General features: G+C 33.2%; 1 protein-coding gene across 7 annotated transcripts in view; it reads left to right on the top strand.

Moving 5' to 3' along the window:
• The window catches only part of DYNC1I2 (dynein cytoplasmic 1 intermediate chain 2), a 54,032-nt gene that overhangs the window by 17,700 nt on the left and 8,979 nt on the right, over positions 1-27,353 (top strand). For 4 of the 7 annotated variants that reach the window (XM_043894351.1, XM_043894349.1, XM_043894350.1 and 1 more), the window contains exons 5-14: positions 2,378-2,437; positions 4,863-4,978; positions 15,380-15,475; positions 15,680-15,842; positions 15,944-16,043; positions 16,533-16,658; positions 17,538-17,684; positions 18,045-18,158; positions 18,451-18,584; positions 19,486-19,630. In XM_043894351.1, the coding sequence (XP_043750286.1) occupies positions 2,378-2,437; positions 4,863-4,978; positions 15,380-15,475; positions 15,680-15,842; positions 15,944-16,043; positions 16,533-16,658; positions 17,538-17,684; positions 18,045-18,158; positions 18,451-18,584; positions 19,486-19,630 (1,201 nt within the window). The remainder of the gene's footprint in view (positions 1-2,377; positions 2,438-4,862; positions 4,979-15,379; positions 15,476-15,679; positions 15,843-15,943; positions 16,044-16,532; positions 16,659-17,537; positions 17,685-18,044; positions 18,159-18,450; positions 18,585-19,485; positions 19,631-27,353) is intronic. The other 3 variants (XM_043894354.1, XM_043894353.1, XM_043894352.1) reach the window with 1 other exon arrangement.

Raw genomic sequence — 27,353 nt, 5'->3', positions numbered from 1 at the left:
ACTTAGCTATTGAAAGCCTCAGTAAAGTTAAAAGACTGAAAAATCACACAGGGTGGTTGCAGAGAAGAAAGCATTTGAGAAATTAATATAAAAATGAGAAATTAACATCAAAGATACCTTTAAAAAAGGGTATTTATTTTTTTATTAGAGAATGAGTACAAGATTAATGGGAGAGAAATTCTCTTTTTGAGTGAGATGACTTGATATCTTTTTAGTCTTAATATATATGTCATCTCTTTTGAGAATCCAAACTAATTTTTAATTGTTAATTTTCAAGAGGACTAAATATGTTCACTTTTTAACATATATGTACACACAGCAAGAAGACTATGAATTCCTTTAAATCATCTCCAGATTCCATAATAAATAATTAACATTGTTGATTAATTGATGATATTGGCAGTGAAGTAATCGCATTTTAAAATATGTGACTTTTTAAAAGAATGCTAGAGTGTGAGAAAGAAAAAGAATGGATATAATTTGAGCTGGCATGATGATAATGAAAAAATAAACAGCAAAATGCATGAAGATGTGTGAGATGTATAAACCTATACACTCAACTCCTTTAGCTGGCCAAGACAGTCGATGGATTACTACACTTGGGGAATAGGAAAAAAACATATTAGACATTTCCAAGTATGATATCAAAACATCTGAATCACAGTTTCTCAATGCCAAAAGTTTCTGTTCGGCCTGGTGGTAATTTATGAATAAATACATAGGAGGCCATGAAAAATATTTCTGTAACTTTGCTGACTGGCAAGTTGCATATCATTAAGATTCTAGTTCACTTTCTCGACTGCAAGTTGCATATCATTAAGATTCTAGTTCACTTTCTCAATCATTTCTGTTAACTCTAAGATTTAGATAACAGTTATTCAATGAGTAATCCATGCTCCTTATCCTTTTTTTTACATTCTTTATCAGTTTATCTCTTGGACTTTTGATTATATGTGTCAGGATTATATTAAAATTTTAATTTATATGTCTGGAGATGCCTGTAATATAATCCCATACTTTGTGTAATATATTTTTAGTACTGGCTCTGTTCTGAGGTAGAGTTTTACTCTATTTTAGACCAAAATGACATCCTTAACAAGGAGCTCTATGTCATTGGTAATAGCTCGAACTCTTAGAGAATGTAAAGGGTATGTACAGAACATTCCTTGGAGAGCATCTCATAGAACCTCTTCTGGTTTAACAAAGCCTGAGTTTGTTGCTATTCATTGCTTAGTATAAAGTAAATCTTCACTGTGGCCCCTTCTTTCTTTGTGTACACATGTTACCATTTAAATCCCAACATCTTTCTTTATATTTTTAAAATGAAGCATTTCTCTAGTTCATTTGATTGCTTTTACTGTTAAGTTGCATAGGCAAGTAAAGATTTCATTTCTTATATTTAAATATTATAGTAGTTTTAGTTGTACATTATAATTTGTTGCATAAATGAGAAACAAATATATTTGACAAAGATGGTAGCACTGAATGTATTGTGCTTAACTTTTTAATAGGGATTCTGAGCATCATATGGTACTATACATAATTATCTTACATATTGCTAATCTATAGGAGTACCAGTGTGATAAAGGACCTTTTATTCTAGTAATGACTAAATTTTCCTTAAATCTTTTGGAAAAGATCCCGTGGAAGTTGTTTCCCCAATAAGCAAGGCTAAACACAACCGAATACTTATTTAGGATTGATATTCTCCAAAAGTTTAGTTCAGATAAATTCTTTGAACATAAAATATTTTTCCTGGCAAAAAAAAGTCTGCTTTTTCCTAGAGACAGATATCTTTAGTTGCTTCCTAAAGCAGATGACATGTAAGCCCAAGGCAGTGCTTAACCCATAAATTACATAAGGGTCACATTTTGGAAACTTAAGCTATTTTGTATCCCAGTGGAATAGTCTTTGGTTTTCTTACCAAAAGGCTTATGTGTTGACTCATTTCCTTTACCAATATGACAATTTCCTGCACACATTTAATGCTTTGGGCAAGATTATGATATGTTAACTAAGATGTTTTTACTAATGCTTTTTTCATTAGGAAACTTCAAATTTCAACTATATGTATAGCCTAGCTTGTTATCATCCAAAAACATGTTATTTGGGATGTTGGCTCTTTTGTCTGTTCTTATCCATTATTTTGCAAGAATAGTTTCTTATAATCTGAAAATACTGTCTTTTAACTATTCTAGGTTGTATGTTTGCATTGCATGCACTAGAGCATTTGAGTGATATCTCGTGTTTTTTTGTACTAACCAGAACATGTGGTTTTTAATTGTGAACAGTACTTTAGCTATTCATAGAATGTATTTGCTTGACTAACTTATGGCCTTTTTTGCTAATGCTTCATGGTTGTCCTACAACCATTTAGGACGCTGCATTGGGATACAGATCCATCAGTTCTTCAGCTTCACTCAGATTCCGATTTGGGGTATTGAATAGATTTATTACCTTCCCTCTTTTATAATTAATTTGATTCTCTGTGAAATTGTCCTAATTTTATTTTTCTTAAATTTCTAACATACAGATAATACGAAGAGTGATATTTCACTGTGACACCTCATTTGTCCTCTGTCATTAGTGAAAAAAATATTTTATATATCTGATTTTATAGGTACCCTAAGTCTTATGAATTTAAATGTCTAAATTACTTTTATTATTGCTATATTTTTGATGTAAGTTTTTCTACAGTGTATTACAAACTTTCTAAACTTTTAAAAATACATACTCTACATGCAATTGAATCTTTTCTAGGTTACTCAACATGAAAATTTATTTTCCTATATTAAAATTTCCTGATGATATTTAAGGTTTTGAGAGGAACAGAGCTGTCGGTTTCTACACTGTGGCTCCAGATTGCTATTGATTTATTCATTTATTCATTTACTTATTTATTCTAGTCTCCAATGCAAACTATAAATGTTTACTTCTGCCACTGTGTCTGACTCAGATAGCTCTTTTCCCTTGATAGTTTGCAGCTTCTAAAACATATGTCCCTAATATCTTTAGAAATTAGGTCTAAAGTAAGAATAAATAAGCCTTACGTGCATGCTAAATTGCTTCAGTCATGTCCAGTTCTTTGTGACTTTTTGTACTGTGGCCTGCAAGGATCCCTGTCTATGGGATTCTCTAGGCAGTGCTGGAATGGGGTGCCATGCCCTCCTCCAAGGGGATCTTCCCGACCCCAGGGATCGAACCCACATCTCTTATGTCTCAGGGCTCAAACTCACATCTCTTATGTATCTTGCATTGGCAGTTGGGTTCTTTACCACTAGTGCTACCTGGGAAGCCCTTAAATAAACCTTGAATAAGGCCATGTAAGAAAAGTATATGGGCTTCTTGTACATTAGCTGGAAGTCCTCTCTGTTGGCTGCCCTGAGGCTCCCCCCTCCCCAACTGCTTGCTTGTTCTCAGTAAAAGTGGCTTTGGATAAGTAAAGTATTATCTCCCCAAATCTATCCCTAAATCTTATTTTGTTTGTTGTAGTATTGTGATTTTTATCTATTAAACCCTATATGTACTCAAGTTAGTAACGTGTTCTTAATGTTGTTGACCCAAGCACTTTTTTTCAGATATGAAAAATATCTGAAATTATATTTCAGATATGAGTAATTTATTTTTTCATATGGTTTATATCTTGAAAATTAGAATATAAAATTTATTTCAGATTTTGTTCTTGGAATGCTAAGTTACTTCAAATCTTCCTAAATTTTTCCATTTAATTCTTTGATTATGCTTTTTTTTCTGTAAGATATTTCCAAGGTAGAAAACACATGAAAAATTTCTTGTGGCCCACATTTGGGACCTTAGAGAAAATTAATTCTTTAAATGTAGTAATTTTATTAAACTTTTTTGTACAGGATTTTGAAAAGGATGTTTATATAAGAAAAAAGTTATATTGCCAAATATATATACATATATATATTTCAAATATCCAGCTTTATGTTCTTGTAAGACAGATTCATTATTGAGAATTTTGGGAGTTTGGAAGCATGCTATATTTGGTTTAGAATTTAGACATCTACTATAATAAGAAAAACTTCCCCCAGATACAGAATAAAATATATTTTTCTTTTGGTACATTTTCATTATCCACAACTCTCTTCTGTTTGTCAAAAAATAGTGTATTTCACTTATTTAAAATGGGAGTGACTTTAGTAATTGCATGATATTCAGAAGATATGTAGCTTTAGTTTAGATCTAAAATAATCTGCACAATAGTTTGTCTATGTGTGAATCAAGGACAATATTGATCACACAGATTAGAGACTTTAAGTTTAAATATTTTATTTTATAATCTAGATTAACTGTATACTTCTCAATTTCTGCAAAATATAAGTAGAAAAAGTTGTTTTCAACAGAAAGTTATTTCTCACTCTTAAAGCCGATGTCTTCTAATGGTGAAGGGAGACTAAATGTGGTATGAGTGAGATCCATATATTTAACTCTTAACAAAAAATTCCAGAATCATATCCCTGCTAAAAACAGTTCTCATAACCAACCATATTCAGCAGTCTACTTTGAAATTCCCATCTTTTTACTCTGTTATTACCCACACATTTGTTCTAAGAAACTAAATTATTTGCCTTTTTAAAGTGAAAAATAAACACCTTGAATGATTCAGAAATCTCTTTTGTTCTTGCTACCTTCTAATTCTTTTGTTAAAATAAAGCCAATTAATTGTTCATTTAAATTTTCTTGAATAAAACAGGGGTTTAAATTACACTGTTGGAAAAAAAAAATTACACTGTTGGGTATACTATATTTAATTCTTACTTTTCCCAAAAAACATGGTTTGATGTAGTTAAAGTGCATCATTTGTAGTGTTTGAAAGTATTTGTGTTCACTTTATTCAGACGAGGACCTATTAAACTTGGAATGGCTAAAATCACACAAGTTGACTTTCCTCCTCGTGAAATTGTAACATACACAAAGGAAACTCAGACTCCAGTTATGGCTCAACCCAAAGAAGGTGAGTATCTGTCCTTAAATATGATTGTCATTAATCCCCATGTTAAATAAGGGGATTCTTTTTTTCTTGTTGTTTGGCATATTTTCTTAGGGGAACATTATAAAAATAATACTCTGAGTTTCTATATTTATGTATTTGCTCTTTAGAGTTTTAAAACTTTTTCTAGTAGAGTTTAATAGAAGTATAAGCTATATGTATGTTTTTAATTTTGTTGGCATAAATACAAATATTTCCATTCTCATTTTGTTGTTGCTATGTGCTGCTTTAGAAGCAAAAAATAAATTTAAGAATGTTCTATTTCTGTGTCATGAACGTAATTCTTCCCAAAATGAGAGTATATCCAATAGTAAATGAAATAATGTAAATTATTTTCTTTGGTGCATACTGTATTCTGATATACTGCCAATTATCTGTATTAATGAACAAATCTAGACCTAATTCATAAACTTCCTATTTTATGATTTAAGGGCTCTACTATGTTGATTATATAGCAGCCTGTAATCTCTGTGAAACAGAAGGAGTATACATAGACATTATTTTGAATGTGGAGTCCTTTGTGTCTTAAATCAGAAGGAGCTGACCATTTTTACAGTGGGGACTAATTTTAAAAATCTCATTGAATAGCTAATGATTTAAGCATAAACTTAATGTGATAGTTCTTGTTTTTCCAAGAGAAGCTAATAAATTTATGTTAGATATAAAAGAAGTTTACTTAAGATCCCTAATGCAGATTCACAATTTCTTATCTGAAACCTATGGAGGTGTATGTATATAGGGATTCAGAATTTTTTACATTTCAAAGAAGTAATTAAGTACTATATGTACCATATGTAAATACTCCAACAGCATCTTGGGCATAAATATTCAACAGCAAAAGATACAAATATTCAAACTGAGTGAGATAAATAATGATTATAGATACCTTTACTTCTGGTCATGTTAGGGTTTACCACCAAAAGAGTTACGGATTTTAGAGTTGATGATATTTTGGAATTGTGGGCCTATTATAATCCTTTTAGCAGTCTGTACATAAAGAACATTTTTCTTCTCCTCAGCCAGAAAAATTTATTATTGTTTAATTGTAGAATATCAAGCATAAGCACTTTATCAAATGTTTAAGTTAATTTATCTCTAAAATTTCAATTAAATTACCACATTTCTCCATTAAGGAGAAGCAAAAGTAATATTCATTGCAGAAAACCCCAAGATACAAGTAAGCAAGAGTGGGGGGCGGGGGGAATCCTTGAAATTCCTAGCTTATTACCAATGAAAATCTTTAAATTTTCACACTTATATATACTTCAAAAGAAAATGAGATATTATAACTCTTTATATAGATCATCACATGCACTTTTAACAACTCTCCTTTCCTTGCCCCCTAAGGATGGACATGACATAAATATCATGAACTTTTCCTTTGATTTTCTTTATGTTCCCAAAAGGACTTGACATTATTGTGTGTACAATTAAACTCAAAAATTTTGAGGAAATTGGAATAAGTTTTTGTCCAATAGTTTTTTTTATAACTTAACCATGTGAATATTCATTTCTGTGGATACATTTTTTTTCATTCCTGCTGCTCCATCGATTGGTAAAATAGCTTTCACATGTGCCGAATCCCTCATCTTACCAGAAAAAAAGTCCTTGATGATAGATTTGTTTGAGACATAAACCACTTTAAAAAAAGAAAAGAGGAAAGATAAAAGTGCTGAACTACCAATGTGGAGAAAACTAATACTGTAGGATTCTATAATTTCCAGAAAGTATTATTTTACTAACTAATATGTTCAAGTATTGAAATGTCTGTCTTTCGGGAGCTGCATTATTAGATATGTTAAATGAGAAATGCTAGATATGTTAAATAGAAAGTAAGCAAAATAGCCAAAATGAGGGTACAGTATCTCATTTAAAAAATAAATCAGGCTTTTTTCCTTATAATAATAATATGAAGATTTAGTTTTATTTATGAAATGCATTTTAGATTGTTTTAGAATGTAAGGCAATTCTGAAGCAATTTTAGGTAATGCCTGTTGTAATACACCTATAATTATATATATTGTTTAAATGAAGGCTTCCATTTTTTAAAATAATTTTTTCTAATTACTGTAGTATATCATAGAGAATTTAGAGAAGACAGAAAGGATAGGAAATATGCCTGTGATACCACTGTGTAGTAGCCATTGTTAATATTTTGTTTCCAGTCTGTTTTCTACAGTATGTTTTTTCAAAAATTATATATGTATACGTATACAAGCACACATATGGTTTTATATCCTACCTGAAATTTTCATTTTTAGTTGCTTATTCTTGACATGCATATAAATTTTAAAGTGAACATGTAATAATGTCTTTGAGCTAATTTGAATGTATAGCTACATAGTATGTGACTGGCAGTTTTGTAAAAAATGCTTTTTTTCCATATTTGAAATTATTTTGAAATTAATGGGAAAATTTAAAAGATTGTGATTTGTAAAGTAAGCTGGCTACCCAGAAGTTCAAGATAAACTGTATTTATTCACTTGGAAATTAGTTGCATGAGTGCTAAGTCACTTTGGTCGTGTCCAACTCTTTGCGACTCCATGGACTGTAGCCCACCAGGCTCTTCTGTCCATGGAATTCTCCAGGCAAGCATACTGGAGTGGGTTGCCATGCCTTCCTCCAGGGGATCTTCCTGATCCAGGGGTTGAACCTGTGTTTCTTATGCCTTCTGCATTGCAGACAGGTTCTTCTATTTAGGGCAAGGCTTTTAGCATCATCGTACTTCAGCTTTTTTGCCAAATTTTCCAGAACACAATAGGGACTGTTTCCTCTTCATTGCTATAATGCCTGGTCTGGAGAGTGCATGATGTGTAGTGAGTACAAACTCAGTAAATATTTGGTGAAGGAATTAATTGCTTTTGCCTACTTAGGAGAATGATTTACTTACTTGAGATTTTTTTTTTTCCCCATGCCTTTTCTTGGGAAGTAACTGCTGGGAAAATATTATTTTCTAGTGTTAATACTATAGTAACAATATTGATGAAATTGGATGAGAAAGTATAGTCTCAGATCTTGATTTTAATATGACTATATCATGTTGTAATCATTATTTGCTCTTAGATCCATAAATGAAACATACATCCTCCCTTACAGCCTTCTGTAATTCCATGATGACCTAGATACAAACATATGCTGTTACTCTCTGTTCTGTGTATCCCTGTGAATGCTGTGAGCAAAATTGGACCTGTTAGCATCTCTCAAATATATTATCTTAGCTACTTGTTTGTTACAGTTCTTCAAACCTCATATTTAAATTGGTGACTGAAAATTGTAACAGCAGAATGCTTACTACATATCAGATATAGTATAAGGCACTTTATGTTATCTCTGATCCTCTTACCAAAACCTTGAGAGTTAAATACCAATTCTGTTTTCATATGAAGAAGCTGAAGCTGAAAGAGAGCTTATTAAGGGTAAGATTATAAACCTAATTTGGCTGATTCCAATATATGCTTTCTCTCCTACGCTGTCACTGAAGCAGCACTTTCATTCTTTTATGGTAGTTACCTGTGTTAAGAAATTCAATTTATATTAATTATAGTCTAGTACAAATGTAGATACATATATGTACAGGTATCCTTTGAATTTCAAAAGTTCACTTATGCCACTTGGGGAGTGTGACAAACCCAAGCTCCTTCCCTGGAAACTACAGTCAGCATCTCAGCAGAAAGCTGCCATAGCTTTATAGCTTTAAACTGTTTCTGAGCATCTGCTGTATTTATTCTGTGCACCTGTTAAGATGTGTCCTAAAGTAATTGCTTCTTCATTTTACATCATTTCAGCTTAAAGTTTTCAAGGATTGCTCTACTTTTGGATATTGGGGGGGGGGGGGGCCTTGTAACTGATACAAAAGTTTTTTTAAATAATGCCTTCTCTGCTTTTACTGTATTTCATTTTTTTCATTGCTGGCCATAACTAAATTGTTGGCTTTGACCTGTAGTTTGAAGAACATTTCATTAAAAGATAGCATGGCTTACTTATTGATTGGTAAATTTGCACTTATTTGTTGGTAAATTTGCATCAGATAATATTTTATAGTGATTGACTCAGAGTAATGAATAAACAGCTTTGGTCTTTTATGTTGTTAAATAGAATTTTTCTTATCTTCACTAATAGAGGGTAAAAGTGGCAAGATACATAAACTGAGCCCAGTTTCTAATGGGTACACCTATGTACCACTCTCTTTAAAATTTTCCTCTGTGGACTAGACTTAGATATTAGTTTTATAAAGATCCACGTTTATTCATTTGCAAGCTAGCAAGAATTCAGTGATTCTACTAGTGTATTGAGTGTATGCTATCTACTTGATTTTTTTTTTAGTGTAAGGTTGAGGTATATAGGCCTCCTTGTAGCTCAGATGAAAAAGAATCTGCCTGCCATGCAGGAGACCCAGGTTTGATCCCTGGGTTGGGAAGATCCTCTGGAAAAGAGAATGGCAACCCACTCTGGTATTCTTGCCAGGAGAATCCCATGGACAGAAGAGCCAGGCAGGCTACTGTCAGTGGAGTCGCAAAGGGTCGGACGTCATTAAGCGACTAACACTACACTACTGCTGAGGTCTATAAGTGAAGGAGAATGAGAAACATACTGTAATACCATGGGGCTGTCCTTAGCCTTTAGAACTATTTATAAAAATGAGATTTCCTGTCTGTATCATTACAATTATTTTCATGTCCAGGGCCCTTACATTGTTTCATTTCCCAATTTATGGAAGTTTTAGAAAGAGGGGTAAAAAAACCCCTACACTTAAAGTTTTATAATGAGAACACTTGGTGCTTAACTCTACCTCTGCTTTTCCATTGGTTTAATACAGAGCTTCTCAGACTTAGCCTCCTTGGCTCGCATTTAAGAATATGTAATAATTTCCAAAACTCACCATGAGACAAAATTGCGAAATTCACAGTTTGAGTGTAAAAGACAGTAAATTGAACTTGGGTAGGCACTGTAATTAGTACAAAAGTAATGCTAGTTATCAAATTGAAGATAAAAATTGGTCTTAGACTTAACTCCCTTTTTCATTTTTTAAAAAATGGCTGAATCTATTCTTTTGAAAAGCACATGTTCTTGCTTTCAAGTTTACTCTGTAAGTTGATAGTACCATTTCTGAACTGAGGTGCTTTGCTGTCTTAAAGCACCTACTGTGAATGAAATTGACTAGGAACATGTGACCTTAGTCAATTTCGCTCCCGGCAGGTAAAAAAAACTTCTCATGGCAGGAGTGTAATACCCACAGACACACGCCTGGAAAAGTTACTTTCTTCCCTTATCTTTTAGAAGTTTTTAACTTTCTTGAAAATGGCATTGTCTTTTCTTATTCACCAAGATCATCAGCATGGATTTTTTGTTGTTGTTGCAATTTTTAGACACAGATTTTTAAAGAGGAAATTCCAGAGTTTAATCAGTTTGTTTACACCTGAGGAAACTGAGACCCAAGAATGTTCATTGATGACCCTATGGTCACAATATAAAAGAATATCAGGCCACAGTCAGAACCTGGTTCTTGATTTCCATTGGAGTGCTATGTTTCTCGTATCATTCTACTTTCTTATCTGTGTGGAGTTTCATAATGGTTTTTGGTATTGATTTAGTAATCATATTTTTCCTCAGGTACATGTTGATTAGAAATATATAATGTGTAGAAAAATGTTATATGTAAATAGCTCTTAATTTTTTATTACATGATCTTAACATCTGGAATCCACACTTCCCAAGTAGACTAAATTGTTAGGCCTTCTGGCTAATATTATTCTTGTCTAAAATGGGTTTAAAAAAAATTTTTTTGGAGTAAATAACATATGTAATAAGTTAGTTTTAACCCTCCAAGAATCTGTGAGAATATAAAAATAATTGAAAATTGAAGCATTTGTTCTTAACCATTATAAAAGACTTTAATCAGCATATTTAAAATTGTGGCCTCAGAAAAGTGTAATATTTATGAGATCACAAATAACAGAATCTGTGTTAATGATGCCAGTACTGCCTAAATAAAAATTTGAATTTTACATAAAATGAGACAATGTAGAGAAACAAATTCTGTGTTAAAATAAATGGTATAATTAAAGTATTACTCTTTATTTATCTCCCAAATTAGCATTAGATCTGTATTCAAAATATTTCCTGATTAAAATTTTCCCTTGTTAAATATCTAAATTGTTAAGAAACAAGTGACCTTGCATTTGATTCTAGGTGTTTAAAAAAATAAAAGGAATGAATTCCACTGATACATTCCTAAAGTTTTGTCCTAATATTTTCTTAATGTTGATTTTTAAAGAATAAAGTATAAGAATATTAAAAAAAAAAAGAATATGAAATTATGGACAAATGGATCAAAATGAAGTGATTAAAAAGGATATTGAACCAGAAAAGAAAGGATTATTTTGAAAATATTAAAGGAAAATCATTCATATCTAACATGTAATTTTAAACTTATGATTGAAGTATTTCCTTCTAATAGTCTCATTTTGTTTATGAAGTTACTTATAAGTAGAATTTTTATAAATTAAATTATGTCTTTATGTGCAACACATTTTTCCTGATATTTGGAATTCATTGGCAATTTCCTTTGTAGTGAGTAATTACGCTACTTTGTAAATTAGGAATTCTTCATTAAGATATTAAACTATCTTAAAATAGAGTACATCAGTATGATGAAACTAGTTAATAAATTTATAGACAACTGTTTCCTAAATAGCATTAATGCACAAATGATATAGAATTATTTTTGACCTCGTGCTAAGAATTAATTGTGATAAATGATAGATTAAAGAGTATCAGTTTTTAGTGAGTATTTTCTAGGATCTTGCATATTCCTTGTTATGTGTTACAATATTTTAAAATAATTCAAAGGGTGCTTTGTGGCTTATTCTTAGATAGCTCTTTAACGCAATGTGACATACAGATGAGAAAACTTGTTCTGAAGACTCCTTCCTTCAGCTTAACAAAAGCCACCCATTTCACAGATGATTTAACTTTGATTAACCTACTCCATTGTAACAGATTATTCCAACAACTGGAATTTCATTCTTTCATGTTATTTCTAGGTGCAGCTTAATTTACAGACCGCTTTTCTTTCCATCTCACCAAAATACATCACAATTTTGATGTTAACTCAGTAAAAATTCAATGGTTCATTAAACCTAATCTTAACATTCATTGACAAGAGGTTTGTCATTTTAAAAGTAACTGCTACTTTTATGCATTCTTTATTGCTCAGTTTATAATCTTAGATTCCCTGTCAGAGAAAGCATGGAGTTAACTACTTAGCATATTGCAATGAATATTCATCAATAAATTGATGTGACATGGCAGTCCCATTTTTCAGTCTTCCTGCTCTGTTGTAGTGTTTTTCAGTTTTAAATATATTACGGCTTATTACATATAATAGGGACTAGCTTAGAGAATCTTTAGAATTGTAATATTTTTGGTCATGTTAATACTTTTTTAGTAGCTAGTTGTATTCATTTTTGATAAGACTTTGTTTCAGAGGAACAGCCTCTAATGATAGTGATGTTAGGCATTTTTTGGCCAAATATTTGGTATGTGTAGATAATCAGCTTAATAATAAAAATATTTTTAAAGCAGATCATTTTGTAATGTTCTTGGAATTTTTCTTAGTGTTAGCCATTTTATGAAGCTTGATTCTTAAGTATCTGAGTTTTTGAATCAGTTTTTAATTCATATAGAAAGAGGTAATGCATTCATTCTAAAATAAAATCCTGAAAACAAGTATTTAAATACATTGTAGTCATGATTCAGCTACAACTAAACTATATGGGCAAATAAACACGACAGATGCCATGAAGTGGGCAGTTAGATCACTGTCTACCATACTTCATCTACATTTTAAATTTTAAAAGGAAAAGAGTGTCTGTAAGCATGATCTTTTCTGTTAAATGTGTAGATTATGAGGTCACTTAGCACTAAAGTACTGACCATATGCATTATGACAGGAATTTGACACCTGTCATTGGAAATGGTACTTAGAAGCCGTATAATGCAACAAAGTTGAGAGAGGAAGATATGATGTGGATAGGAGGCTGTAATTTATAATTCACAACGCTTCAGGATGACCTGTCCAGGGTGACTCAGATCCCTGTCTTTGATTTTAGGATTTACATACAGTGAACTTACTAGTCAACAAAATTGATAACTGATAGTATTAGATGAAAATGGAAAAGTATGTATTTTCAGACTTTATTTTTAATTGAAGTAAATATCTTGTTACTCTAAAAGTCAGCTTAAGTGTAATTAAGTTATTTTCATTACATTATACTGGCAGGTGACTTGATGATAGAATTTCATCGTGATGTTTGAGTAGTACAGTATAGAATTGTTACCACATACACTGTTCTCAGATTAATAATCCATTGTATATGAGAATTCATCTAAAAGGGAGTACTGTCTTTCTGTTTCTCTGTGTGATTATTTTGCCCCCAAAAAAGCTTTCATTTTTTTAAGTAGCACAAAAGCTGTAATTGGCATGCTTTGTAAGGAAGTGTCAATGTGCAAGAGAGTGGCGATCACTAAGAATTCTTTTGCGTGTTCTTTCCCCTTTGCACCACCGCCTCCTCAGCGGGGTCACTGAGATCACTAGCTTTTCTTGAAATGGCCATTTTCACTGGCAGGTGCATTATACCCTGTATTTTCAGATTGTTTTTCCATTCTGAATGTTTGGCAGGTTGATTGCTCTGGCTGCATTGACGGAGAAAGGGCTGACAAATGCGGTTGGGCTGGCTGAAAAGACAGTGATTACTGTTTTCCTTTGTGGCTGATTGAGGCCCTTGAAAGGAAAAATTTTAACCTTCACCATTTGGTTCAAAAGTATGAGCATATATTGAAATCATTCGTGCCATTTATCCTAGTTCTGTAAACTTGTCAGAACGTAAAAATCGCTCAATTTCAAGTAATGTAGGATTGGCATACGTCATTATCATTTTGATTAAGTTGGAGGTTGTATCATTGTGTGCATTATACAGTGTCATTTAAAGCTTTCTTTCCTAAAGGTACAGTTATATTTTTATTGCTTATACTATAGAGTTAGAAAGATTTTCATAGCTTTCCAAACCTAACACTATGTGTGTGGTTTGGCAGCTGGTGTGGCCTACAAGCTGCATTTTGTTTGCAGGGTAAAGGCTTATCTGTAGGCCTCCTGGAGTGTGGGTAATTGCACAGGCTCGCCATTGGGGAGAGACAGGATTGGAAGCAGTCAAGCGGAAGAATGTTATGCCATCCCATTGCCACCTTGTAGCAGAAAGACACAATCCCAGCAGTGCCATCTGGTTGTTGCTATCTAGTCAGCTGGCCTGGCTGCTGGGACCATGACTTGGCAGCTGGTTCCCATACTTGACCATTCTTTTGTGTATGTCGTATGTTAGTGTGTTTTAGATAATTTTGAACATGGGTCGGGGAAATGACTATAACAAGTAAAGTCCCCTTATTGAATAGGCTCTCATTACTTGAGATGCACTCTGCTACAGATGCCTGCTGCCATTCCCTCATAGACAAATGACGCATCTGTTTAGGCAATAAAAATAAGCATTTTCTTCATAAAAATCCATCTCCGTATGTAGTGAAAGAGGAGGTAGGCAGAGTTGTATGTTCTATAACATTTTAAAATAAGTAATTTAAAGTTATTTCCTGGTTTGGTTGTATAAGAGAAGAGTTAGTCATTTTTAAAAGTCTTATAAACATTGTCTATTGTCTCAATGTGTATTTTTATTCAAGTTAAGAAAACATTATTTTAAGTGCTTATTGCCACATCATATAACAGTAGATAATGAGACTTGCATTTAAAATGACAGAATAGAAAATGTGGTCTCGTAGCTATTATCTTTAAAATCTGCCTCTCAAATAGCAACCTGAGAGTTAATGTAAGCCGTCTTTATGCCATATGAAGATCCATTAGACACTGATGGTTTCAGATCACAAGTAAGCAGCCAGCTCTGTAGGCTATTTTAGACATTTGATTTTCTTCATTTTACAGCATTAATGTGTCAGCATGCTACATAAAACTATGTAGGAGTTGCATGTTGTTCTGTCTGGAATGATAAATGCTTGCAAGCTTTTAGAGATTTCCATGAGGAACTCATCCTAGTTGCTTATATATCTTATTTCAGTTTATGTAGCTACAGAATTTGATATGGCTGTTGCTGACTTACCATGTTAGGTATGTATAAAGAAGTTCCACTTAATTCTTTTTTAAAAATTGTATTGATAAAATTTACATTGTTTCTACTCCTTTTATGAGTGGTTCACTTTTGCTTTTACCTGAAAAGTTGTAATACTTTCTGAAATAATTACCTCAAGAGCTATCAATTATTGTCATAAAAATAATTTTTGTGTTACTGTTTTGTTTTTATTCAGATGAAGAAGAAGAAGATGATGTGGTGACTCCTAAACCACCTATTGAACCTGAGGAAGAGAAAACTTTAAAGAAAGATGAAGAAAGTGATAGTAAAGGTATCTTAAAAGAATTTAACTTAAAAAAAAGAATTTAAAAAATTTTATTGATTCCTGTTAAGATTGTTTTTTATTATTTATGCACTAAATCAAAGAGGTAATCTGCTTGAAAAACGAGTGACATTCATTGATCCAAATTATGATAGTGAGGTGACATGATTTGAGTGGCATAAATCAGACTTTAGAAAAACATTTGTTTTACAGCTCCTCCTCATGAGCTGACTGAAGAAGAAAAGCAGCAAATCTTGCACTCTGAGGAATTTTTAAGTTTCTTTGACCATTCCACAAGAATTGTAGAAAGAGCTCTTTCAGAGCAGATTAACATCTTCTTTGACTATAGTGGAAGAGATTTGGAAGACAAAGAAGGGCAAGTATAGTTGCTAAAATTATGGTGTTAACAATGTTTACTTTAAGAGTGAGAAGTTATAACACAGTTGTTGGTTTTTTGTTTTTGTTTTTTTTCTGTAGAGAGATTCAAGCAGGTGCTAAACTGTCGTTAAATCGACAATTTTTTGACGAACGTTGGTCAAAGCATCGGGTTGTTAGTTGTTTGGATTGGTCATCTCAGGTAAATTACAACAACAAAATTGGTTTCTATTTACCCATTTTTGAATTACAGTAAGCAGATAGTTGTATTTTAATTATGGAAACTTTGTATAATTAATGTATATTATAACAATGGATGATGACTCTAATGTTATGGTTGCTCTAATGTTATGGCTGCCTTATGTACTTAGGAAGAAAGGATTGGGAACACTATTTATTTATTTATGCCACAGCTTAGTTTTACTTATTTTAATTGCTTACCCATTTTAATTCTATCCTTTGGATAGAATTGCAACACATTTTAATAAAATGTTTTAGCATTAAGACCTTTAAAATAACCTTACTAATTGAAAGTTTTACTAATGTTGCAGAGAGCATAACTCTAGAGATGTATTTCTTGATGAAGGATTAGGAATTTGCATTTTCAGAATAATAAAAACAGTTGAGTGACTAGGAATGTAAAAGAGTTATTATGCATAGCATTTTTTCCCCATTTGATTCTTATGAGCAGTATCCAGAATTACTGGTGGCTTCCTATAACAACAACGAAGATGCTCCTCATGAGCCTGACGGTGTGGCCCTTGTATGGAATATGAAATACAAAAAAACTACTCCAGAGTATGTGTTTCACTGCCAGGTAAGATAGTCTTTTAGCAGTCTTCCCCCAGTTTAAGAATTCACTAATGAATTTAGACAGTGCCTTTTTTCTTTTCTTGTCAACATAATGATTTCATTGGATTGGCATTTACTAAACCACCCCATATTTGCAAACAGATGTTAACAAAAAACTGAAGACTTCCTTCGACATGATCTCTGTTTTCTAGCTTTTCTGATGTCTCTTATGTTTAATCACACCTAAAGTCCTTTGCTGTTGTGATTTCTTGTTATTGTGATTGATTGTATAAAAGGAATCTTTTATAAAATGTCTTTCCTGCAGTGAGTTTCTCAGGAACTTACTTGCTGAATATACAATTAGATGGTTGGCCCACTGAATTACTTATACATGGCCTGAGGAGTTGGAACTAGATAGTTTTAAGTAGAAACATATGTTTGAAGTAGGAAACAGATGCAGATTTTTAAAGTGGATTTAGTGGGAGGTTAGAATTTGCAAGCCTTTGTGGTTGCATAAGTTATCTTTTAATAATATAATAATTCTGCAAAACACTTAACTGAATCAAAACTAGCATTATACCCTGTTGTCAGATTTCTGTCAAAGGATAAAGTAGAGCCAGTTATCTTTGGATTTAATGCTGTAATCAAATAGTTTTTGCTTTGTTGGATAAATTGCTTAAATATTTCTGTAAACAGTCATTACATTCGACTTAAGCAAAACTATTCTAGAGCTGTATCTTTATGTTCTTAAAAAATATGACATTTTTAAGTGTATTTACTGATGGTTTTATTCTCTGGTAGCTTACAATAAAGGGGAAAATGTTTTTGGTTATAGATTTATTCTTATAACTTGTCATATTTCTTTCATTTGACCCTTAAATATAAAAATCTTACTTATTTGCAGTCAGCCGTTATGTCTGCTACGTTTGCAAAATTTCATCCAAATCTGGTTGTGGGTGGTACATACTCAGGCCAGATTGTGCTGTGGGATAACCGTAGCAATAAAAGAACTCCCGTGCAGAGGACTCCGCTGTCGGCTGCGGCACACACAGTGAGTAAAGAGGCTGCTTCCATTAGGTCTCCTTCATCATTAAATACTTAGTTGCATCTGTCAAAATAGTCTCAAAATGTGTTTCCTTTGATGTGTGAATTCCTCATCATTTAGCAACTAAGAATGAAGCCTTTTTTTTTTTTTTGTATTTTTGGAAATCTATTTTATTAGAAACTTATCTCTCTTTTAAGATAATCTTTTGTTAATCCACAGAATAGGATCAAACTTCACATTAAAAATACCCTTATGATGTGAGACTGTTTGGATATGAAACAATACCTGTGATGATACAGTAAAAATTATTTCATCTTTTTGGTGAAAATAATTACAGAGAACTTTCTTTAATATTTCTTTCTTTAGCATCCTGTATATTGTGTAAATGTTGTTGGAACGCAGAATGCTCACAATCTGATTAGTATCTCTACTGATGGAAAAATTTGTTCGTGGAGTCTGGACATGCTTTCCCATCCACAGGTAGGTTAAACTAGGAAAACTCTGAAGTTTTGAGGCAATATTGGTATTTTTTTTAAGTCTATAAACCCCAGCTTATATTTTTCATAGATGTTTTATAATAGTATTATAGTAACAGTTTATAAATCTAAGCATGTATTAAATATAATCTGTGATATATATACTTCATTTTGAAACCTGCTTTTAATCAATTAAATTTATGTAAGTAGTATAGTAAAAGAACTAAGACTAGAAAATGTTCTTAAAAATTTAAAAATTGTAAGTTTACAAAATAATCTCAATTTTTTCTGTGTAGGATAGCATGGAATTAGTTCATAAACAGTCAAAGGCAGTCGCTGTGACATCTATGTCCTTCCCTGTTGGAGATGTCAACAACTTCGTTGTTGGAAGTGAGGAAGGTTCTGTGTACACAGCATGTCGCCATGGCAGGTAAATCTAAACTGAAATTTGCAATTATTTAAAATTCTCCCTTGAATAATCTTATTAAACAATTTGCCTCTTAATTCAAGTAGAAATCTCTCCTAGAGCCACTTATTTGTGACAGGTTATTTAAGTTCAGGTATATGAAATTAAATACTTTTTAAAAATAAAAGGTCATTTTAGATCATAATGTGTTCTAGTAATAGATTTTGAGGGGTGTGGTGTGTTGTGATTTTCATATATGTGGACGTGCTCACAAAAGTTAGTGGTAGGAAGTAACATTCCGCAGTTACAAATGCAAAAATTCACATACTACATACTGACCTTTAAAGTTGTAAATAAGATTTTCAACTGTTTTTCCATTTCGATTTATTTGGACATTGAGCATTCTTGGCTCAAAGTTCACTTCTCCTGATAATTGTACAGTAATGTCACGTACACATTTTAAATTGACTAGTATTTCTCCTGCTGTTCAATCTGTTTTGAAATTGTCTAGCTGTACTTTATCAATTGCTTCCTGTAAAAAAAAAATTGAGTGTCCAGATTTCATCACAAATACAGATCACCTTCACTTGAAAGTGTTTGTTTTAAAAGTAACCAAGGTTCTCTCTCTTACATGTAGCATCCCTTTGTCTCTATTCCACCACCTCAGAACCTTAGATATTGGACTTTTGAGTTCTGTCATCAATAGCATGATGTTTATGGTTCCAAAATGTACTTAATACTGCTTTAGTGGTGTTATCAGATATGGATAGAGTAACACTCAACATAATTATTTTGATGTGTTATGAGCACGAGTTAAGTTTGTTGAAATTGTGTCAAAGTATAATAATAGATAAATCTGTGATAACATGTATTTGTAAGTGGTCTACTTACAAGAGATTTCACTATTTTCACTCTTATGAAATAGCAAAGCTGGAATCAGTGAGATGTTCGAGGGACATCAAGGACCAATTACTGGCATTCATTGTCATTCAGCTGTTGGAGCAGTGGACTTCTCACATCTTTTTGTCACTTCATCATTTGACTGGACAGTAAAACTTTGGACAACTAAGGTATCTAAAAACAGATGTCTGATCAGGTGCTCAGGTTTCTGACACAAGGTGGTGCTCTAATACCGCATGGAAAAGATGAAAAGCCTCCTAATAGCTTGGAAAGATTTACTGATAAATCAAACCTAGTAAGTTACACAGAATATGAGTGAAAACTAGATATTGAAGTTTTTTAAAAATATGCTCACAGGTATGGTAACTCCACTCATAACCAAGACCAGTTGTCCCACCACTTCTGGCATTTCAAGCATAGAGCTTCTTACTCTGAACTGAGCTGGGGGAAAAGCCTCTGAAGATCTCACATGACTCTCATATAGCTCCTCTATAGCCTGGCACAAAAGCCTTTGCTCTTTGAAGAGCTTTTAGAAGATGTTCAGAACTGCAGTGACTCAGAGCTGATGGAAGCTGGAGAAAAGATAGATAAAAACTGTTGTACAATAAGACTGTGCCATAAACTTGAGCCATTAGGAAAGTACTGTGTAAATGCTTATAAATTATTATAAGTAAATTTATTTATATTATTTCATATTAAAATCATTTTATATTAAATAAGTAAATTTATTATAAATACTTATACATAAGTAAATACTTATGGATGCATGTATATTTTTGTTGACCACAGTACATAATACAAGTTGTTTGTGTTTAAATAAGCCTCGAAAAACCTTTTATGTTATGAAGTGCTTCCTGATCCTCCAACAATTCCAGAAATATGTGACTTTGCCCTGAATTATTGAAAGTCTCTCAAGGCAAATCCGAAGTGCCTTTACTTTGCTGTCTAACTTTTCTGCAGTGTTACATTGTTGCTGACAAAGTTGCATTCTTAGAACAGCAGATTCTATTTAAAATAAGTTAAATTTTAAGCTGTGTTTTGTCATGTTTTCATCTGCCTTATCCTAACTTTGATTCTTCAGTTTCTTTGAGAAAACCTGGTGCTCTGAAGAGATTTTCTTTACTATTACAGTGGAATCATTTATTTATCAAATGTTGACCTTTGAAATCAGGCATGAACTCACTATTCACTCTTGTCCTTTCCTGATGGTTTCTTTCAGTGTTGTAGGAAGTGAGTTAGAAAACTGTCTCTTAAAATTGAACGTTTTCATGTTTGGGATTGACTTTCCTGGTAAAGAATCTGCCTGCAACGTAGGAGACCCTGGTTTGATTCCTGAGTTGGAAAGTTCCCTTGGGGAAGGGATAGGCTACCCACCTCCAGTTTTCTTGGACTTCCCTGGTGGCTCAGATGGTAAAGAATCTGCCTACAATGCAGGAGACCTGTGTTCTATCCCTGGTTTGGGAAGATCCCCTGGAGGAAGGCATGGCAACCCACCCCAGTATTCTTGCCTGAAGAATCCCTCTGGACAGAGGAGCCTGACAGGCTATACAGTCCATGGGGTCACAAGGAGTCGGACATGACTGAGTGACTAAGCACGTTTGGGATTAATTAGCAGGCATTAAAAATAGCATTTAAGTCTAATGAAGGAAAATTTATTAAAAACTGTTTAACACAGTGTCTATCTAGCATTATAGAGACTTCACAGTGTTCATTCAGTTCCTCCTTTTCTCCTCCATGGAGATCAGGCAGAGTGTTAATGTATTTAGTTTATCATCTGTTTTCTTTCCCGGATTGCTCTTGAATTTTTGTTTTTGAATGCGATTTATACAGTGGAGAAAGGTAGAGGTAGAAGATTCTCACGTCTATAAGCAAAGAAATGCATAATTCAGCTAGCAAAAACAAAGCAAGATGCAGAATTGGAGAGATGAAGCCAATTGTTTCTCTTTATGCTGTAGGTGGCCACCTAAGTGGCTAGATTTCTGGATATCTGGATACCTTACATCTTAGATTGTTGGCCAGTACCCTTTTTCAGTATTTGAAAAGAGTCTTTTTATCTATTTGTAGATTTATTATTTTTAATATCTCAGGGCTTCAGTTTGCCATCCTTTTATCTTTAAATTTGAGGCTTCCATTCTTAAATATACCACCAAATACAACTAGAAAATGAAGACTTCATCTTGCCTAAATAAGAACACTACTTACATCTGTGACAGTGGACTGACTGGTGCTTATTTTGTGGTACTACACAGCTGGTTGATTGGTGGTTCATATTTTTTGTTTTTGTATTTTCCTGTATTTCAATGTAAAACTGCCTACTGAATAAGAATGACAGCCAGCCATATCTCTTTCTTTGCTAATTGAGCTAGGCATTGTTTCCTTCTTAAGCTTTATATAGAAGACTCATTTATTCATTCAGCTGTAGTACATGGCTCTCCCTTCCCCCCACCACCCTGTTCTTTGGTCACTCTAATGTTAGTAACCAAAGAATAGGACAACACAGAACAGGGTGATTTTATAGAAGATGACGTACCCTCAAAACTATATCAGAAGAACTACTTTTTTATTCTGACTTTTCATCACACAAATAGTTCTAGTCTATGAAGGAAGAAAGAACAACAATCTGCTAAGTGTTTTTTTATTTGGCCATATTATGACTCCCAAAGTCATTATTGCTTTGATTCTGGGTTTATACTTCATGGGTAATTGTGCTACTGGTCTTCATTTCTTCCCTAAAAAACTTGGTAGAGCCTCTCTGCTCTCCAATACAATGATAATGAATAATAGGCAAAATTGTAAGATAATCTCTTCGTAAAAACATTGTTCCAGCTTAAAAAGCTTTAAGCTTTTTAAACCAGTATCTTCAAATTCATAACTTTAACAGACTTTAAATGTTTTTCTCTTTGCCTCTACTTGCTAAGTTTTTCTGACTCTAGGAATTGAGTCCCCATAAACTGGAAGAATGAATCATTAGATATTGGTGTATCTTTGTATCCTTTAAGATCTGTCTGTGCCCTGATAGCGAAACAAGATTCTTTTTTCTCCCTTTCTGTAAGTCCTCTGTCTACCACTTGAAGTCTCAGTTTGGTACTGCCTCAAATTTAAGTTTCAAGTAATCTATCTTCTGTCATCTTCTAGTTTTTGCAGAGTCAGGGATTTTAATGCAGTAACAGGGTTCTGGATCATCAAATTGTTTTTTTTTTTACTTTTTTGAACTCAGTTATTTTTAATGAAGAAGATAGATAGTTTCCGCATTTTTATGAAGTTTAATTTAAACCAACCAAGATATTGCTTCTAATATAGTTAACTTTTTAAAATACCAAATTTTGAAAATTCACAACAGAAGTACTTTGGCAGTCCTGAAAAATGGTAGGAGGAATAGAATAGTTATCTTGACGATAACTTGAGGATTCCATGAACACTTGATTAGGGGTAGACCTGATAAGTGAGATTAATATTCCAACCATATTTAACTGTACTTACTACAGATTACTCTTAAAATATAAGAATTATTTATTTGGAGGACAAAATGTATTAATATATGCACAGTATATTCTAATCTCAGAACTGATGCCTCTCAGTAGCATATTTACTGTAAAGTGACAAAGTTAAAATCATTAATGTATTTCTCAGACTAGGTAGTTCTTGAGCTTTTGTAGTCCATATATACCTTAAAATTTTTTCACAGTTTCTGATGTCTTAAATTCCCTCCTTCCTTGAAAAGCTTTAACCTATTTAATGCTTCTATTTAACCCTGCATTAAAACAGGGTTAAAGAGACTATATCGAATTATAATTAATTATTAATTAATTATAATCATTATATATTATATTAAATATTTAATATTTAAATTTTATTTAATATTAAGTTTATAATTTATTTAATATTAAATATTATAATTAGTTATACATATATAGAATTATAATTAACTAATGCTTCTAATAGCAACTATGCACCTACTAGACAAATTAAAATGAAGAAATGCTCTGAAGTTGGGATGTTTCTTGGAAAATGCTGACTGACCATCAGGACCCAGGCCTCCAGGGCAACATTTACTGTAATAACTTGTTGTTGGCCAGTGTCCAGCCTGTCCTTTGCATATTCAGAAATTCAGTTTTATCAGTCTACTGGAGTTGATTAGCTAGGGAGTGCTAATTAGAACTCACAGGTGTCTAAGACACTGATACATTGGAGAAGGTCAATTTGTTAATTTACAATGAGAAGTAACTGCCAGAAGGCCCAGAATTCTTTTGATTCGTTCTTTTTGGCAGATGTATTTGCAGACCTTTTGTTTGTAAGAATTTTAGAGCAGCAGTGACCTTTAGACATCATCTAGTCCAGTAGCTCTCAGTTTTGGTCATATTAGAATCACCTTGGCAATTTTTAAAACTTTTAGTGCTCATACTTGCCTGACCAGTTCATTGTTTCCCTGTACTGGACAACCCGCATGGGAAACCAAATTATAATCAGAAGGTTGCTTGGTGAGCAAGGAATTGGAGCAAAAGACGTTTTCTAATTTGAATGTTTAATAGCATCAAGCAAGGATAGCCTGATTCATTCATTCATTCGTCTTCACATAGAGATAACCCTGCCATAGGTGGTAATTTTCAGAGTCTGTTGACGGAGACAGTGTCTCCAGAACAGTGCTTGAATTAGGCATTTCTTCAGTTTTCTTATAAGATTGTTTCTTTATATTTCCATTTCTTTTAATGGATACATACATTCCTTCTCAAAAAGTTACTATCTTCTTTCAGGTTGTATAGAAAGGTGTTTCTGCCCTTGGAATTGTTTCTTTTTAATGAGAATCTGTTTATTTCTATCTTGATTCAAGTGAGGACGTACTTATTTCCCAGTTCTCTGGAGAGTACCTCACTGTTATGTTCATGGATTTACTATAGGGACTCTTTGGTTATTAATCTAGAGCTCCCCAGGTTCCCCCAGAAAAATATAGAATTACTGTATTCATTTCCTGGGGCTGCCATATTAGATTGTCACAAACTGAGTAACTTAAAACAACAGAAATTTATTCTCTCACAGGAGGCTAGAAGTCTGAAATCAAGGTGTTGGCAAGGTTGGTTACTTTTGGAGGCTCTGAGGAAGAATCCATCCTTCTTTCCCTCTCTCTTTTCTAGTTTTCAGGGTTGCCAACAATCTTGTGCTTTTTGGCTTCCAGGTACATCACTTCAGTTTCTGCCTGTTGTCACATGGCACTCTCCCTACATGTCTGTCAAGATTTTTCTCTTCTTTTAAGACAATAGTCATGCTAGATTCAGGGCCTACTCTAAGCAGTATAACCCCAGTTTAATTAAGTCTGCAAAAGACCCTTTTTCCAATAACGTCACATTTACAAGTTCCAAACAGACTTGAATTTGGCAGTGAGTTGGGGGGCTGGGGTGGGCAGGACACTATTTAACCCAATACATAATGTAAAGAACTAAAAAATATATATATATGGTTTGTCTCTTGACCATTCAGTGTTTATTTTCACCATGTACTATAGTGAGCTGCCTTTGATTATTCAAATGCTATCTGTTGTTCAAGAAACAATACATTCTTTTGATTCGTTCTTTTTGGCAGATGTATTTGCAGACCTTTTGTTTGTAAGAATTTTAGAGCAGCAGTGACCTTTAGACATCATCTAGTTCAGTAGCTCTCAGTTTTGGTCATATTAGAATCACCTTGGCAATTTTTAAAACTTTTAGTGCTCACCTGGCACCTGAGACTGATTAAATCATAATATCTAAGGAGACTTGGCAACACCATAATTTTGAAAATCCCTCCATGATTAGGGGGATTACAATGTATAGTCAAAGTTCAGAACCACTGATAACAGAACTTTTGTTCTGCAAATGAGGAAGTAGGGGCCTGCAGTGATGAAATGACTTCTCCAAAGCCTTAAAGCTAGTTATTGGTAGCACTGAAATAAGAGTCTAGGTCCTGTATCCCTCTTCAGCTCTTTCCTGCTGCCTCTCTTCCATTTAGGCAGAAGTTCTCATCAAATTAAGAAAAGATATTACTATTAAAAAGTATTTCAGATGATCCATTTGGGATTTCAATTTGCAGTGTCATATATAGGATTAATATATTAATGAACAATTTTGGTATTGTGTGTGTTCTTTCTTTCTCTTTGAGGGGGAAAATTGTTAATCCTTGGATGACCATGTTTTCTAAATTAAACTTGAAAAAATTACCAAAGGTTTCTAATTACATTTTATAAATTTGGAAACATATTGCCATTTATTGTATTTTTATTTTTAATATAATCTTTTACCCAGTTTTAATGCATCCTGCTCTTTTCCTCTGGCTGCATCATAGTCCACTGAATTAGATGAAGAATTTTATTAATAATTTCCTGAGACATTCCACAATCTTTTCACTTTATATATAATTTTTATGTGTTTTAATCAAATTAGTATATTAAATTGTTCATATTTTATAAAAATGGAATCATATGATACGTACTTATTTGTGTTTGGCTTTTTTGTTCATTATGTTTGTGAGAGTCATTCCATTTTGTTGAATGTAGTTGTATATTGTTAGATTGTTCATTGTCTCAGGCATATAGTATTCCCTTATGTAAGTATACTATAATTTACCCATTCTGCTGCTGATGGTATGTGGGTTGATTGTAGTTTGGGGTTGGGTTATGGATAATGCTGCTATGAGCATAGTTGTAGGTGTCTCTTGGTGAACATAAGCACTTGTTTCTGTTTGGCATATACTTAGGAGGGAAATACTTGGCCATGAGATATGCATGCTTTCAGTTGATACTGCTGAGCAATTTTCCAAAATAGTTTTACCAGTATTTCAAATTAAAAAAAATATTGTACCAATATATATTCTTAGAGTTGAACATGTATGTGCACATGACTGTGAACAACTGTTCTTTGATGAGAGACCATAAAATTGCCTAAAAATGGGATTGTCTTGAAGTATATAATCACCTCAGGATTTATAGACCTTGTTGTTCAGTCACTAAGTTGTGTCCAGCTCTTTGCAACCCCATGGACTGCAGCATGCCAGGCTTCTCTGTCCTTTACTGTCTCCCAGAGTTTGCTCAAACTCATGTCCATTAAGTTGGTGATGCCATCCAATCTTATCCTCTGTCATCCCCTTCTCCTGCCTTCATTCTTTCCCAGCGTCAAGGTTTTTTCCAATGAGTTCACATCAGGTGGCCAAAGTATTGGAGCTTCAGCTTCATCAGTCCTTCCAGTGAATATTCAGGGTTGATTTCTTTTAGGATGGGCTGGTTTGATCTCCTTGCTGTCCAAGGGACTCTCAAGAGTCTTCTCCAGCATCACAATTCAAAAGCATCAAATTCTTTGGTGCTCAGCCTTCTGTATGTTCTAACTCTCACATCCGTACATGACTATTGGAAAAACCATAGCTTTGACTATATGGACCTTTGTCGGCAAAGTAATGTCTCTGCTTTGGAAAACACTGTCTAGGTTTATCGTAGCTTTTCTTCCAAGGAGCAAGCGTCTTTTAATTTCGTTGCTGCAGTCACCACAGTGATTTTGGAGCCCAGGAAAATCATTCACTGTTTTCCACGTTTTCCCCATCTATTTGCCATGAAGTGATGGAACCAGATGCCATGATCTTAGTTTTTGAATGTTGAGTTTTAAGCCAGCCCTTTCACTCTCCTTTTTCACCCTTATTAAGAGGCTCTTTAATTCTTCTTCACTTTGTACCATCATCTGCATGTCTGATTCCAGCTTGTGATTCATCTAGCCCAGCATTTCACATGATGTATTCTGCATATAAGTTAAATAAGCTTGACATACTCCTTTCCCAATTTTGAACCAGTCCATTGTTCCATGTCCAGTTCTAACTGGTGCTTCTTGACCTGCATACAGGTTTCTCAGGAGGCAGTAAAGTGGTCTGGTATTTCCACCT

This window comes from Cervus elaphus, chromosome 33 (genome assembly GCF_910594005.1).
Source record: "Cervus elaphus chromosome 33, mCerEla1.1, whole genome shotgun sequence".
NCBI lineage: Eukaryota > Metazoa > Chordata > Mammalia > Artiodactyla > Cervidae > Cervus > Cervus elaphus.
The sequence above is the reverse complement of the archived record's forward strand: the minus strand, read 5'-3'. Positions and strand labels throughout refer to the sequence as shown.